The 17,507-nt window shown below is 37.1% G+C and overlaps 1 protein-coding gene across 9 annotated transcripts in view; it reads left to right on the top strand.

The window, feature by feature from the left end:
* Window positions 1-17,507, top strand: part of TASOR2 (transcription activation suppressor family member 2) — a 70,591-nt gene that overhangs the window by 28,868 nt on the left and 24,216 nt on the right. For 7 of the 9 annotated variants that reach the window (XM_054695063.1, XM_054695059.1, XM_054695060.1 and 4 more), the window contains 9 exons: window positions 2,080-2,217; window positions 2,364-2,488; window positions 2,573-2,592; window positions 2,689-2,785; window positions 4,468-4,568; window positions 5,177-5,280; window positions 8,597-8,669; window positions 8,767-8,829; window positions 13,124-13,840. In XM_054695063.1, coding sequence (XP_054551038.1) covers window positions 2,080-2,217; window positions 2,364-2,488; window positions 2,573-2,592; window positions 2,689-2,785; window positions 4,468-4,568; window positions 5,177-5,280; window positions 8,597-8,669; window positions 8,767-8,829; window positions 13,124-13,840 — 1,438 coding nt within the window. Of the gene's footprint in view, window positions 1-2,079; window positions 2,218-2,363; window positions 2,489-2,572; window positions 2,593-2,688; window positions 2,786-4,467; window positions 4,569-5,176; window positions 5,281-8,596; window positions 8,670-8,766; window positions 8,830-13,123; window positions 13,841-17,507 lie in introns of those variants that run through there. The other 2 variants (XM_054695062.1, XM_037510559.2) reach the window with 2 other exon arrangements.

Raw genomic sequence — 17,507 nt, forward strand, 5'->3', positions numbered from 1 at the left:
GATGTTGGTGGGTTTTTTGAAGACACATTCTCTGGTCTTGTTTCATTGTTTTGCTTCACTTTGGTTTAACATTTTTACTATCTTACTATCTATATTTAACTTTCTTGGATTATAAACCCAACGCTACTAACTTTTTTAAAAGAGTGTGAACTCTTTTTTTTTAATAAAGATTTGTTATTTATTTATGCATATAAGAAGTAGGGTACAGGCCTGAGGTGCGGGGGGTGAGAAGATTCACCGGAGAGAGTGGGGAGTAGAACAGGCAGATCTACTGAAATATACTGGTAAGGGGAGCAGTGGGTGAGACAGGAGAGGTCTGCTGCACCATGTGGGTAGCTCCCTGGCTGGGGATTGAACTCTTGCTGCAGTGGCTGGCAGTAGCTTGATAGCGCTGTCTCTAACTCCTGTGCCACCAGGGAGGCCCCTGAACTCTTTTACTCCAAAATTTGTCTGAAGAACTGGAGGGAAAGCAGCATGTGTACTGTAGTACATCACTGCTTTTCCTGTCATGGTTTTCCCTCTCCTGTCTGGTGAAAAGTATTATGTCTGAAAAGTCTGGTGAAAAGTTCTGCTGCAGAGAGTATGTCTTTAAGCCAGCTAAGATAATCAACGTTTAGTGTTTTTGTTTTTTGTTTTTTTTTTTCCATTGATGTCAGATTGCATCTCACCTTAGGCTTCTTGTTCCTGTCTGCCTGGATATTACTGCTTAGTGTTTGCCTAAATGTTCTTGGTCTTCCTTACATTACTGTCCAATAGCCAGCCATGTCCAACATTATAATATGTATGATGGGGCGAAGAAACAGTGTAATTGCTTGCTTAGAAGTACTATTTATAATCTTTCACTTATTAATATTACCTTTGGTGGTCATTTAAATGAAGAGGGAGCACCTAAACAGCAAAACAAAAACAAAAGCAAACTTTTTTTTTAAAGATTTATTTATTTATGCATATAAGAGCTGGGGTACAGGCCAGAGATACAGGGGGTTGAGGGGGTGAAGGATTCACCAGAGACAGAGTGGGGAGCAGAACAGGTACATCCACTGAAACACACTGCTGAGGGGAGGAGAGTTTATATAAATGTATGTGCTCTTTTTTGACTTAACAATATGTTGTAAGCAGTTTTTATGTCATATTATTCAACACAGCATTTGCCTTTGATATTTCCTGTAAACTTGGCCGCTGTTTTCTTTTTTGGGGGAGACATAACCCTTGATGAAGAGAAATTTATAATGGGAAATATGGGAAATACTGTCAAGCTGTTCAGTAGTCAGAGCAGTGGCCTGCTAAGCACTTATTGCATATTTGCTCCTTTACTGCAAATTTGTACCTTGCTAATTTACTTGCTTCTTGCCTAATGGAAATATCTACGTCTGTAATTTATAATTAGCAAGTTAAATTTCAGTTTGGAAACTTATCTTTTGAAATTTTAGATTTCCCTCGTGATCTTTTAAGTTACAATCTTAAATCATTGACGTGCCAGTTTGTTTGGTGCACTGTATGGTTTTTCTTTTAAAGAAGTGGTTCTTGGGCCTCCCTGGTGGCACAGGGATTAAAGACAGCTCTTTCAATCACTGCAGCAAGAGTTCGATTCCCAGCCGGCCAGGGAGCTTCCCACATGGCACAGCAGACCTCTCCTGCCTAGCCTGCTGCTTCCTTCAGCAGTGTATTTCAGTAGATCTGCCTGTTCTGCTCCCCACTCTCTCTATTGAATCCTCTCACCCCCTGCACCTCTGGCTTACACCCCAGTTCTTGTATGCATAAATAAATAAATCTTTGGAAAAAAAGAAGTAGTTCTCTTTAAATTTGGGGTTATTTCATTTACGCCTTTAATACTGTGATAAAGGCTCTAGACATGCCTTAAAGAGATGCTCAAACATACTAGATTTTTTAATAAGCAGTTCATGGATAATTAAACCTATTATTGACCTTAAAGTAATTTTCTAAAAGCCATAGTTTATAATACAATGAACTGTTTAAAAAAACATACGTGATCTTATCAGGCTACAATTAAATGAATCCTAGGGTAAGATTATTGTTGCCTGAAGACATCTGATTTAGTCTTTTATGTTTTCATTCTAGGGGAAAGTCAAATTTGTGCCTGAAAATTATACAACTAACTATACTAGTCCATCTTCTGGCTATGATTGTCACGTTGCTGCAAATACTAACAAGGTTTCTCACAAGACGAGTCATTTTCGTACCTATGAATTGAGTCAGGTATAGTTACCTGGGAATAAATAATCCCCAAGATACATTTCTGAATCTAATGTGTTAAATTTCAGGAAGGGGTGGGACTGAAATGAACCTGGTGATATGGAGTTCCCTAATGCTATTTTGATAATACTTAATTTTTCTTCTTTCAGTATTACCTCTATGAGCTTTCAGGCAACACTGTTACAGAGCGACCCAGACAGCTCTGTCCTTATGTAATTGTAACTTTTCAGTACAGGGAACCTAAAAAGATGGCCACACCAACTCATAAAAGCATGTAAGTAATTGTGTCTGTATTTTGTTTTACTGGATTTGTTTTCTTTGCTCTTATAAAACGGTTTTTCTTTTTTTCCGCCCCTAGACTTGAAATCAGTGAAAATGGTAAGAAGTTATTTTAATTATTTTTTTCAGCTTTTTTTTTTTAAGTAAATGTTTTGTTCACAAATAAAATCTGTTTCTTATCCTCATTTCTTAAAGTTCTCTCTCCATGGAAAGGGAAACTAATTATTCAAGGCTGCTTGCTATGTGATATAACACTGTGGGCTTCTTGTGGTACAGTGATTCCAGCTCAGCTGTAAGTATTGAGTTTGTGTCCTTACTAAAGCTTACATAATATTTTTAAATCTTCGTTTTGACATCTTTCTGGTTGGCAGTAGTGTGAAATATAGCAATTGTACTTGGTTATTTTTTGTTTGTTTGTTTTTTTAAAAAGATTTATTTATGCATACAAGAGATGGGATGCAGGCTAGAGGTGTATGTGTGTGTGTGGGGGGGGTGGGTTGAGAGGATTCACCAGAGGTAAAGTGGGGAGCAGAACAGGCAGACTGAGTGAAACACACTGCTGAGGGGAGCAGCGGGCGAGACAGGAGAGGTCTGCTACGCCATGTGGGTAGCTCCCTAGCTGGGGATCAAACTCGTGCTGCAGAGGCTGCAAATAGCTTCATAGTGCTGTGCTTAACCCCTTGCGCCACCAGGGAGGCCCTTGTACTTGGTTTCATGTTAGGGTACTTTTGAGGAAATGTCATGGAGCCATGACACAGGAGGCCTAATTGGTGTGCAAGCAGATTCATTTTGTTGATACTGGCCTTTTTAAAGAAGTGGGTTGTTATAAGATAAAGTGCTGTGATTAAATAGAAGATAAGGGAAGGTTCTTCCTCAGCGTAGAAAAAAATGATGGAATTAGAAAATAACCTTTTGGCGAAATGATGATAATAAATGATTACTAAAAATAGTAGGGGAAAGTTGGGTGATACTTGTATATCTCACAGTGTTTCCCCATACTTATTAATAACAAAAGGGGGAAAGTAGAGACTATACAGTAGGAATAACTGGAAGAAGCCATTTTATTCAAGTGAAGTGACCAGACATCATGTGCCTCCTACTAAGATGCACAGAGAATGGCACAGTGTCATTTGTGGTGTTCCTGCCAGTCTAAATAGAAGAAGGAATCATTGAGGGACTTTGCAAAGTAAGTGCTGTATAATCTTAGGAAAAAAACAAGCAGCCTCATTAAAGATAAAGGGAAAGGAAGAAACTATTTCTGATTGATGGAAACTAAAAAAAACATAGCTAAAATGGCAGTGTGACATCCCAGGTTGGATCATAAACCAGGGTTGGTTTGTTGTTTTTGTTTTGTTTTGTTTTTGTTATAAACCACCTTAGTGAAACAATTAGCAAAATTTGAGTGAGGGCTGTATGTTTTTTAAAAAATGGTACTATAGCTTTGTTAACTTCTTGATTTTGCTAATTGTGGTTCTATAAGGAATATGTCCATTTTTTAGGATACAGAAGTTTTTAGGGGGAAGGGGAAGGATACAGAAGTATTTAAGTGGAAGTATTTAGGGGGAAGTCTACAAATGTTTAAAATGAGTTTCAAGAAAAGTATTCATGGGAAATGATACAAGATCTGGATGTGGTCCTTTATGTTGTACTGAGTGGTAGGCAACTCAGTATTGTCAAAAGATTTCAGTTCTCATTCCAGTATGCACAGTTCTTCTACACATCTGAATATTTTGCTTATATGAAAATAACATTCATTCAGAAAATACTAACATAACTGCAGACCATGGTCTATGGATTATATATTTGAAAACCTGTAATTATAAATAAGCACATTATTTGACCTGGAGTCTTATAAATTTTAAGGACTTCTTGGTACTTAGGATATTTTAGCTTGCATTTTTATTAGAAAACCAAAAATAATGATGTTTCACTGTTTATTACATTGCTTAATATTGTTGTTTTGATATTTTTTAGACCACATGAACTAGATTTTAAATATGTAATGAAAGTATCATCTTTGAAAGAAAGACTACCGGAAGCTGTCTTTAAAAAACAGAATTACTTGGAGCAAACAGGTCTGTTCAAATGTAATAATGCACTGCTCATCCAGGGAAGGCCAACTAGAAATTATAAAAAGTCATTTCATCTAAGGTGGCAAAGACTAGCTTTATAATAGAACACTAAGGGGAATCAATTAGATATCCTTCCAAATAGTTGGGGACTCATACCATTCCTTTTAAGGAGAACAGTTTTTTGGTTATTTATTTATTAGTGGAAGAATAAAGAGAACATGGGGGAATTTCTTGGTCATTTAGATTAATTCATGGAACACCAGTGTCTTTATTTATATAGTATCTTTTATTAATCTTATAGTAGTATCAATATAAGTGAAAGCAGTTTCAAATACATTATACAGAAACTTTATTAAGGAGCTTTATAAGAACATTGAATGATAAATGTTTTTTAATAGTTTTCCTAGTTTTTAATGTTTTTTATTAAATTTTTAAAAATTTAATGTTTTTTATTATTTATTTAATAGTTTTTAATAAACATTTTTAATAAATGTTTTTTAATAGTTTTCCTAGTTCTTTTTTCATCTTTGCAACATACAAAATGAGTAAGTTGGTTATATAAAAGCATAATAGCATTTAAAATAAGACATGTTTTTTCTGATTTTCTCTAGTCTTTAACCAGGATATGTGCTTCAATACGTATAAGGTGGAACTATCAAACAAACAAGGGGAAAAGATAGATCAACTAACAAAATACATTAAAAATAAACAATTGGTAAGAGCCATCAATTTAAAGTACAATTTTTTTCCATACAGAAATTGATATCTTATTATTTAGTGACTGTGCCTAGACGGGAATTATTTTAGCTTTCTTAAAGGACTTTCATCATTTAATATTTATTGGCATATTATTGATATATTTATTGACTAACATTTTTATCCTTTTCATTTGCTTTTGTTTCTAGTAAAACATGACAGTTCATAAATGAGTAAATTTATACTTCCCATTGTAATAATAGGAGGACCATTTTCTCCAGTCCTTTGTTGTTTTGTTTTATGACAGATTTACATAGATTCCTTGTATTTCCTTAATCATAGGACCATTTGTAAGCTACAGCTTTATTTTTTTATTATATTTTAAAGATTTATTTTTATTTATTTATACATACAAGAACTGGGGTATAAGCTAGAAGTGCAGGGGGTGACAGGATTCGCCAGAGACAGAATCAGGAACAGAACAAGCAGATCTACTGAAATACACTAAGAGGAGCAGCGGGTGAGACAGGAGAGGTCTGCCGCACCATCTGGGTTAGCATCCTGGCCAGAGATTGAACGCATGCTGCACTGGCTGGCAATTAACTTGATAGTTCTGAGACAAATCCCTTGGGCCACCAGGGAGGTCCTGGTAGGCTACAGCTTTAAAAGTGATCCGTGTCTATCCATAGGTTTATAAGGAGGAAAAAGTTTGCTGCTTCTGCAGTTTCTTCCATAGTGTAAAAAGTATTCTACTGAGAAATATATAATAATCCAAAGACTTCTGTTTTGTTAACCATGGGTAATCATTGTGAGTAAATGCTAACTTTATAGTGAGTGATTCCTAAACATCCCAAAGGAAATGGTGCAAATGTGGGATAGTTAGTAGCAAGGATGGGCCACTTTAGTGATTTGATGAATAATCGCCATAGTAGATAGCAAGAAATCAAGTAAAAAGAGCATGTATCTACACTGTGAAGTGTGATTAAGTGTGATCAAACCAGCTTGAAAAATGAAGGGACTAAACAGGCTTGCTTTTAAAATCTGGGTAATAAGATAAGTTCGTGTACTGTTTGTGCAGGATTCTTTCTCTTTTATATCACCCTCCTCTGTGCAATATTTTTGTCTTGAGGCTGCCAATCAGGGCTACATACTTTTTTTCACTTCCAGAGGAGAGAAATATTCCTTACCCAAACCATGACTGCAGTCTCATTAGAACATTGTATTTCATCTACATATTCCTCAACAGTAACTGAAAAGGGAGTGGACTGCACTGATAAACCCAGGCCATTAAGAGCCTGCCTCCAAGAACTGGATCCAAGGTCGGTTCTCCCAATCTTTAGTGGTGCTCCAGAGCAGAAGACTTAGCTCTGTAATTAAGGAGGTGTGGCCTGGCTTAGAGATTGGGTATGGAGTGGAGAGATACTGAGTATCTTCTGTAGGGTAGTAGTCTGGTTTTCTAAGTAGCATGGTCCATTTTTTCTTTCAAAATTAAAAGAAAGGCCAAAGCTATTTTCAAAATCAGCATTAGTAAGTGGACCTTTTTTGCTTATAATACTGAAAGTTAGAGACAGTACAGAACTTTGCTTTGAAACCTGCTTATTAATAATAATAATTACTTATGAAAATCACATCACATAGGGTCCTTCTGCCTCAGTACTGCATGCTTTTTACTATATTGTACATACTAGTCTCCCCAGCTAGACATTGAATTCATTGGTATCGTGTCTTAAGCATCTTTGACACCTTAACACCTGGTATGTATAGTGGACAAACAATAAATGTCCCTAGAGTAAAGCATATATGGGTTTGTGTCTAGGATCCTGAACATCAAGAGCAGTACAGAGGTCTCCTTTTTAAAAAGTGTTAAGGATATTTATGACTATTTTTCTGTGTATATGGAAGAGGCTAGAAGTAGTATTTAAAAGATTCTGTGATTTCTCCCCAAGAAGACTGAAAGAGAAATGGAACCCACTGGTAAATAGTTTGAGAGACTAATAAAATATATACTACATATTTGTTCTGTTTGCTCATTTTTTTTTTAGAAGCCAGAAATAAATAGTTTTAAGAGAATTTTACTTTTCATCTATACTACAAAATTAAAATGCAGACTATTATAGGTAAAACTTGTCACTTTCACTTTTTATACCAATAGAAAAGCAAATGAAAATTACACCTATTTGTAAATTAATACATACCAAAGTTGTAAGCATATATAACTATGGGTATGTTTATTCAACAATTTTTTTGAGTGCTTACTCTGTGTGAAAAGCAAAGATACAAAATAAATAGTCCCTGCTATCTAGGGGCTGTAAGACTGACAGAGACAAAAATGTAAACTGTCAGTTGCCTAGGGGCTATAATAGAAATGTGTGGAGACTCACAAAAATGATTGTTCTTTGTGAGCGAAGTATCTGTGTCCTAAGTTAGTTGTAATATAATTAGAAGTTTCTCTTTTGTACTTTCATTGTTACTGAATAATTGATTGATTTACCATATTTGTAGGCTTATATCCTATCAGTTCTTCAAATAAAGGATTTCATTCCTTTATTGTATAAAAGTGTATTTTGTTTAGTTTATGAATGTTGAATTTTATCTTACGGATGTATAGGTTCTTGGGATGGTGAACAGTGGAAAAGAGCTGTTATTTTTATTATTTAGAAGAACAACTTTTAGATAACTTCCCGTGCTACCTGAGAGGAAAATTCCCTTAGTTACTGTGAGCATTAGAATTTCATGATAATTTTTTCTTTGAGCTCAAGATTCCACTGAAGACTGATAGAATTAAAGGAAGAATTTATTTTCCTCTGCATTTCTTGTTGCCACAGGGCTTGATTGTCATATTTCCTATTATTATTCATCTCTTAGAATAGTGTGGAAAGGATTTTTTTATTGGATGATGTTTTTCAATCTTTCTAGTTCCAGGATTCTATGATTATGTTTTATGTAAACTTGGCCTTAAGATGCTGGTCAATGGTCTGATTCACTTTAATTTTGTACTGGCTAAATGGTAACATTCTGGCTATGTAGAAGCAGTAAGAAATAGCATGTATCTCAATGAAAAAATAAAATGTCTTTTCTCATTGATTTATTATATAATTGAATACTAACCAAAAACTAACCCTTGATGTTCTAGTTAGTATGCTGCCCTAACAAGTCCCAGAACTTTCAGGTCCTGATATTCTTCTGATTCCCAGAAGCACTAACATTTCAAGTTTTTGTTTTTGTTTTTTTACTTTTCATCAGTTCAAAATTCACTGAAGAAGAATGTAGTAGAGGGAAAAAGGAAAAAGAGGAATTGAATTTTTTTTCATGTACTTTTTTTTTTAATGTTTAAGGCCATCATCAAATGCTTAGAAGATCGGGGATTTTTCATTTTACTTACATCATCAGCCTTAATATCAGAAACAAGTAAGGACAAATTTTTTGAATAAAGAAATTTTTTTCAGTTTGCTTATTTTTGTTTTAAAAGTCAACAACCTAACTTTCTTGTTTTTATTTTGTGTAGATAATGGAGATGAACAGATGGGTCTACATGGGTTGCATTTATTCTTTTCATCCCTGTCAATAGGTAAGGGCACAGTGACTTACAGTTCACTAAATCTGTTGGCTTTTTTCAGTCCTCGTCTACGAGGTTCAACAGCACATGACCCTGTCACCTATTTTCTTCTGTTCAGTAATTCTTTTCCTTAATCTCATGATTGTTCTTTGTCACCTTTACAATTTTAGCCTTCCATTGAGCTTCACACCCAAATATCCACCTATCTTTTGACATTTTCACCTAGATGTCGCAGATAGTCCTTACTCAGCATGTCCAAACTGAATTCATTTGTTATTGAACAGTAGTAGCTAGGAGATGCATTTCTCATAGTCTAACAAGTAAGTAGGTCTTACAGCTTTCACAGGTGCAGGTTCCTCTGTTTGGACTTGATCAAGTGGTGTTGACTGCCAGGACCAAAAACTAACTCTTGGCAAAAATATATTACTCATTATAAAAGCAGATGTAAGTATATCTGTGATATTAAAATTTCAGAGGGCAATTAGGGGAAAAGTTTTTAAAAATCCTCTTGGAGAGGTGGTGGGTGGGTAATGAATACCCATGTAGCCTATTCTTACAGATATCTACCAGATTTCATTTTAAATATGATTTCATTGATTCCTGTCACCATTCTTCCCTCAATGAGGAGTCCCCAAGTATAGCAACATAATTTAAATATTTTCATTATTTTTCACCCTGCCTTTATACTAATGTATCCCTACCACTTCGCAGTGCTAGGCATCTAGAAAATAATAATTGTTTCCTTAACAGTTATTAAAAATATAAGTAAATGGTCATTTCTTCCTATTATAGGAGGGAATTTTCTTCGTTTTATAGTTATACTATGTATATTTTTAAAAAGTTGTATGTAGTATTTGTAAGACTATAACCAATACAAAAATGGGTTTTTAGAGTGTTTTTTTTTTCTTTTTTAAAGAGGCATGTATTTATTTATTTGTTTGTTTGTTTGTTTGTTTGTATATGCACTGGGTACAGTCAGAAGCGCGGGAGGGTGAGAGAATTCACCAGAGCCAGAGCGGGGAGCAGAGCAGGCAGAAGGACCGAAGTACACTGCTGAGGGGAGCAGCGGGCGGCAGGAGAGGTCTGCGCGCCATGTGGGACCCTCCTCCGGAGGCCGGGGAGCAGCCGGGGATCAAACCGGTGCTGCAGAGGCTGCGGGCAGCTTTGCAACCCAGCGCTCAACCGCTGCGCCACCGGGGAGGCCCCGGTTTTTTTTTCTTAATTGTATTCAGTTACTCAAGGCAAAGAGCTGCACTTTCTTAGGCAAGAGTACTTTGGAATAAACAAAACATTTCCAGTTATAACAACCATAATGGCAAAAGCTGTTTGCATTTTTTAAGCATTTACTATTTAGCATTGTACTGTTTAGCAGCTCTTAAAATAGGTATTCTTATTATGACCATTTCAAAGATATGGAAACTGACTCTTAAATTTACCCAAGGTCTGACAGCTGATTCTCGAGCTGGCTTCTAGCTATCATCCCTATTGTCTCCCTCTTCTGTAAGAGTTGATTTTGCTCAAACAAGAATCATTAGGGGGGGCCTCCTCGGTGGCGCAAGGGGTTAAGACTCAACTGTGAAGCTGTCTGCAGCCTCTGCAGTACAAGTTCGATCCCCAGTGGCCAGGGAGCTACCCACATGGCATAGCAGACCTCTGCTGACTCGCCCACTACTCCCCTCAGCAGTATACTTCAGTCAATCTGCCTGTTCTATTCCCCACTGTCTCTGGTGAATCCTCTCACCCCACCACACCTTGGGCCTGTACCCCAGTTCTTGTATGCATAAATAAATCTAAAGAAAAAAAAGAATCATTAGAACTTGTACCATTCACTGTTTACTATTTTTTTTTTTTTTTTTTTAAGATTTATTTATTTATTTATTAGATTTATTTTTATTTATTTATACAAGCAGTGGGTACAGTCAGAAGCATGGGAGGGCGAGAGAATTCACCAGAGCCAGAGCGGGGAGCAGAGTAGGCAGAAGGACCGAAGTACACTGCTGAGGGGAGCAGTGGGCGGCAGGAGAGGTCTGCGCGCCATGTGGGACCCTCCTCTGGTGGCCGGGGAGCAGCCGGGGATCGAACCGGCGCTGCAGAGGCTGTGGGCAGCTTCGCAACCCAGCGCTCAACCGCTGCGCCACCGGGGAGGCCCTCACTGTTTACTATTAAACAGCTCTGGGAGTCTTGTGTTGCAGTCCTCTTGTTCCTTGAGATTTTCTACTTAGGGTTATTCAAAGGTTATTTTATACTGAGGTTTTAAATTGAGTGGTACTTTAACGGACTTAAAATTTTTCTTTTCTATACATTTTTTAAAAATATATTACAAATCATTGAATTCTGCCTTTCCAATTCTTTCTTGAAATAATGACGTTGTTTGGACAAATACTACTCTATTGTAAATTAAATTACAATATTGTTAGCAGTATATAAGAACATTTTTTAAATTTTTCTGTCATTTGTTACTTTATTAATGATGAACTTCAAAGAAAGGAATTTTTATTTTCACGTCTAGTCACATTTCCCAAGTATATTCCTATTTATCATTCTTTTTCTAATGCCTGTTTGAGTGTGAATATTTTTAGTAAGGAATAACTTGATGTTTCTTAAACCTGCAGTTAATTTTTCTTTAAAAAGGAAGGTATAGGGCCTCTCCTGTGGCGCAGCGGTTGAGCGCTGGGTTGCGAAGCTGCCCGCAGCCTCTGCAGCGCCGGTTCGATCCCCGGCTGCTCCCCGGCCACCGGAGGAGGGTCCCACATGGCGCACACGCAGACCTCTCCTGCCGCCCGCTGCTCCCTTCAGCAGTGTACTTCGGTCCCTCTGCCTGCTCTGCTCCCCGCTCTGGCTCTGGTGAATTCTCTCACCCTCCCGCGCTTCTGACTGTACCCAGTGCTTGTATAAATAAAAAAATAAATAAAAATAAAAAAATAAATCTTAAAAAAATAAATAAATAAATAAAAAGAAAGGTATAGGGCCTCCCCAGTGGCGCAGCGGTTGAACGCTGGGTTGCGAAGCTGCTCTACAGTGCCGGTTAGATCCCCGACCACCAGGCGAGGGTCCCACATGGCCGCAGACCTCTCCTGCCGCCCGCTTCTCCCCTCAGCAGTGTACTTCGTCTGTCTGCCTGTTCTGCTCCCCGCTCTGACTCGAATTTTCTCACCCTCCCGCGCTTCTGACTGTACCCAGTGCTTGTATGCATAAATAAATTAAATAAATAAATAAAATCTTAAAAGAAAAAAAAGGTATAAGTCACAATTCTGGTTAATAGGCTAAATAGGTTTTTGTTATTTATGAATTTTGTTACTAATAGCTCTTAAATTTTTTAGGATTCTATACCCAGTTCTCAGTAACCTGACCTTTTTTTTTCTTACACTATTTTCTTTTGGTTATTGATTTACTGAAAAAAAATAAGCATTTAAGTCAGAGAGTTGACATTTCAGTCAGGAAGAGAAAGTTAAATACAGACAATTCAGTTCGGTTAATTAATTAAAAATATTTTTTATTTCATTTGGTAAAGAAGGTGGTGAAATTAACACTAATTGTAACTGTGAAACTTGGGGGGTTAGAAATTTATGTTTTTTCAGTTTAGCTGATGTGTATTGTAACTTCTAAAAAGAATTTGAAGTATTTAATGTAAAGTACAAATAAAATGAGATTTTTTTTTTAAAGATTTATTTTTTTATGCATACAAGAACAAGGGTATAGGCCAGCGGTGTGGGGAGTGAGAGGACTCATTAGAGACAGAGTGGGGAACAGAACAGGCAGACTGATTGAAATACACTGCTGAGGGGAGCAGCAGCTGAGTCAGGAGAGGCCTGCTGTGCCATGTGGGTCACCTTCCTGGCTGGGGATCAAACTTGTACTGCAGTGGATGTGGATAGCTTCGAGTGCTGTGTCTTAACCCCTTGCGTCACCAGGGAGTCCCAAAATGAGATATATTTTAAAAGCAGGAAATAATTAAGTAGAAAGCAGATATACCAGTTCTCAAAGCCGGTACTGTGGTGACAGCACACTGAATTCACAGTGGGCTCCTGGTTACCTAAGGTGCTAGAAGCAAGTCTTCCACCTTTATCCTAACTTAGTGATTATATTTAAGTAATTCTTTTTCATGTGTGTGAGGTATTTCATATAAATGGAGAAACATATTAATTGTACCCGTAAGTCTTGTATTAATTGCCATTTAGGTTATCATTTGAAACACTCTGTCATGTTAAACTTTATCTTATTTAACTATCCCATAATTTTGTAACCTAACGCAGTTTTATAAAATTATAAAAACCTCAGATTTTTCATATGTGTATATATTTTTTAGGAATGAGAGACTTGCAAGTTGAAGATGATATCTCATTGAAGGTGGTACCTGTTTTACCTGCCCTTAATTGTGCCCTGCTGGAAGCAAAGAAATCATTTACTGAAGACGGAATCTGTTTAAACACATTAGTAAGGCATAATTTCCAAGAATTGCACAAGGCAGACAAAAATTCATTGACGGCTGCTTCTCAGGATGAAATTAAAGAGACTGCATTGTTTGACAAACTGTCCAATGGCTTTGACTTGGTTCCTCCAGCTGAAAAGTGCCCTTTACAGTCTTTAACTCAGTTGAAGTCATATCTTTCAGATCCTAGTGGTTACATTTTGGAAGTATCTACTACATTAGATTTGTTGACAGAGCATCCTCAGTCTCCTTGTATTTCTGATGGAATTTGTGATGCTGGATTTTCTTTAGTTATGACTCCAGATCCTGAATTTCTTGACTCAGAGGCAGAAACCAGAAAAGAAACTGGAACAGAAAAGGATTCTGAAGAAACATTTAAAGCAAGGCAAGGCATGTTAGTTTCATTAAGTCCAGCATCAAATCTGAGAGTTAAGCCTAAGAGAAACGCAAGCACACTGTCTGTGGAACACAGTAAAACGGTGAACTTAAGCCTCTCCATCCCCAAAAGAACTCCTGCTGAAGCAGACAAGGGTTCAGAATATCCAACAACTCTAAAATTAGTCAAAGGACATTTTCCTCAGAAAAGAAAAAGAGGTAAGCGTGATTTATATTAAATGAACATTTGTAATGACTTGTATTCTAACATTGTACCTCTCTGTATCAGTATGGATTGTCGCTTGGAAGCATTGGTTAAAAGTTTGTTAGAAATGCCAGCATTTCTCTTCAGGTGATTTGTCTGTATGCTCAAGTTTGAGAACCACTAATGTAGGTAACAGATGAACAACTGTAAAATATCTTAAAAGCCCATTCATGAAAAGCTTAATTTCACTTGTAAGCTTAATTTCACTTAATTTCTGTATTTTTTCCAAGAAAGATGGCTATCCAGGCTGTCCAATTTCTAAGCCCCTCCTTGGGGGAAGTCTTCTAAAATCAGGCACACTAGTAACAGCAAAGAGCAATGATTGCTATGATTGCTTGCCTGAGCATATATAGAAGGGGGAGGAAATACCTGGTATCTCCAAATGTAAAGCAGTCTGAGACAGAATTTCTAGTCCTTTGAACGTATCAGAATTTTAAACATGGTCATCTGGGTCCTGATACAGACCTATCTAAATATTGTACACTGACCTGTATACATACATACATACATACATACATACATACATAAACAGGTCCACAGGTGGTTTTGATGCCCCCTAAAAGTTGAGTGAGAATCAGTGTCTCAAGCCATTTAGTGTCTAGTCAGATAAACTTTGTCAAACCGCATGACAAAATCATGATTTGGCTTAGCGTCATCTCATATTACATTTAGGTTTCTTTGTGTAAAAATAGGAACTATGTGCTTATAATTTCCCCATAAACAATGGTAGCCAAAAACCTATCATTTACCTGTTGTCTGGCAATTTTCACACTGTGCTGGCAGAGTTGAACAGTTGTGACAGAGACCAATTAGTCTTCAAAAATGAAATGTCTGTCATCTGGCTCCTAAATAGTTTTGCCAACCTTATCTATAGTATTTTGAATTTAGAAATTTTGGTACTCAAAGAGGAAGTATCAAGTATATGCAAATCCCCAGGATTTCTAGATAATTAAGGTTTGAGCCTATGGTTTAACAAATAGTTATTATTGGCCCATTATAGTGTGAGAAATGGTGTGTGTGTGTGTGTGTGTGGTGTGTGTATGTGTGTATTTAGGGGGATGGTGGAACGTACAGCAATATAAAGCAGTAGTAATCAGACTATATAATTATTTACAAATTCCAAACCTATCATACTGAGTTTTTGCTTTATATGAACCAGCTTACTTTAATGTGTTGGATAAATTATCTATATTTCAACATATACATTGTCAATGTTTCTCAAATGTTTTAAATTATATCCACATAAGAAATGTTTATATTACAGTCTAGAATACATGAAAATCCCTACACGACTGAAACAAAAATTTCAAAAATCATTTACCTTAACTGTGAAATAGACGCTGATTTTTTTTTTTGAAAGATTTATTTATTTATACAAAATCTGGGGTACAGGCCAGAGGCGCAGGAGGGTAAAAGGATTCACTAGAGACAGAGCGGAGAACAGAACAGGCAGACTGACTGAAAAACACTGCTGAGGGGAGCAGCGGGTGAGACAGGAGAGGTCTGCCATGCCATGTGGGTATCTCCCTAACTGGCCAGGAATCAAACCCATACTGCAGAGGCTGTGGACAGCTTCACAGTGCTGCACTCAACCCTCTGTGCCACCAGGGAGGCCCAGAATCTGATATTTTCTGTTCTATTCTCTTCCACTTAAGAATGCATTCTGGTTGTGACTTATTAACATTATTTATTTACACTTTACTGGTGAATTACCTCCTGAAGTTTGAGAAGCATGGTTAGGTGTAAAGCACAAGAACAAAATACTCCCCACCAGGCTCACCTTATGCTCCGTGATTCCTTCCTTTCAGGACCTATATTGTAATAGATATGCCTTCCTGCCTGTGTAGATGGTAGAAACTTCTCCTAGGTCTTGATCATCTCATCTTTCTCCTCTTAATTTAGTCTTAACTGGTTTCCTCTTGATTTAAATATTCTTCTTTATGCTAAAAACTATGGAAAATGTGAGTGGAGTGAGAAGTCTTGTTCAAAAAATTAAAAACCAATATGCTGCTTTATTATCTATAATAGTTTAGCATGAAGGAAATTAATCTTAGGGATTTTTTAAGCTACTATATACTCTTAACCCCCTACATTTCATTAGCAGTCATCACAATTTCTTAAGATGTTTAGTAATAAGTTTCTTGTTCTCAGTTAGAAATGTTTTCTGTAAAATGTAATTTTAAATATTTGCAAGTATTCATATGTGATTATTTTATATGATATCTGTGGGTCTAAGTTTTTTGATGGAAACAGCTGAAACTATGTAAAGTTTAGAGGGGAATAGTTAACTTTTTTTAAGCCTTACAAGATTGAAATACTTTCTGTTGTGTTAGTAAGCTGATAGATCCAGTTTTATCCCACTTGCCTTTCTTTGCCTTTAACTATTTCCTCTCTTTGCCTCTGCCTTTTACTGAGCATTTGTAAGAGAGATGAACAATTTTTTTTTTTTTTTTTTGGCTTTTGCAGGTCTTTTATTGGGATTTACCCGGTACATGGCAGGCAGGGGTGCTGGGGGGGCCGAGAGGTTGGCAGTCCTCCCAGCCCCCAGCAAGTCTTCACTCTATCTGGGCTCTCCGGCATTCTCTGCTTCTCTCTCGGCTTCTGCTGCTTCTTTCTCGGCTTCTCTTTTTTTTTTTTTTTTTAATAATAAATTTTATTTTTATATTCCCCATACAATTGCAACCCCCCCATTCTGACCCCAATCCCTCCCCTCCCGCCCCTCACCCCCCAAAAAGTGTCTCTGGTTCATAGTTTTTTGTTGATTTTGATTTTCATTTTCTTATAGTTATTCATTTTCCTGGTCCCTTATTTAAGTTTTCTAGATTCCTGCTATGAGTGAGACCATCCGGTATTTTTCTTTTTCTTTCTGGCTTATTTTGCTGAGCATGATCCCTTCCAGCGCCATCCATGTTGCTGCAAATTGCATGTATTTATCTTTTTTGAATGCTGAGTAATATTCCATGGTATATATGTACCACATCTTCTTGATCCAGTCATCTATTTTTGGGCATTTGGGCTGTTTCCAAAGCTTAGCTATTGTAAATAGTGCTGCTATAAACATAGGGGTGCAGGTGTTCTTTGGAATTGATGTTTCTGTGTCCTTTGGGTAAATACCTAGGAGTGGAATTGCTGGATCATATGGAAGCTCTATGTTTAGTAGGTCCAGAAAGAGAGATGAACAATTTTAATGGATTTGTAGGAAATTAAATCTGGTGAAGACTTTCTTCAGCATACCTTCCTTTTTATTCTCTTACAAAGTCATTTTTCTGGTGGTAGTAGGGCTTACATTTCTTAGGAGTAGTAAAGTGAAAGATGTAAGATGGATCTTTATGAATATAGAATCTCTTCTCTATAGTGTGATTATTTTTTAACTCCGTCACCTTATGGGAGTGTATTGCTTTGGTATAAATTGAATTACTCCTCTCCCAATGCTGTGAACTAGCATACTCAGCCTTGTTTGCCACATCAGTCAGGAAAGATTATCAAGATATATGTAGGGCCTCCCTGGTGGCGCAGCAGTTGAGCGCTGGGCTGCGAAGCTGCCCGCAGCCTCTGCAGCGCCGGTTCGATCCCCAGCCACCTGGCGAGGGTCCCACATGGCGCGCAGACCTCTCCTGCCAC

The sequence above is a fragment of the Talpa occidentalis genome, unplaced genomic scaffold, assembly GCF_014898055.3.
Source record: "Talpa occidentalis isolate TD23 unplaced genomic scaffold, MPIMG_talOcc4v2.1 talOcc4.14, whole genome shotgun sequence".
In the NCBI taxonomy this organism is placed as follows: Eukaryota; Metazoa; Chordata; class Mammalia; order Eulipotyphla; family Talpidae; genus Talpa; species Talpa occidentalis.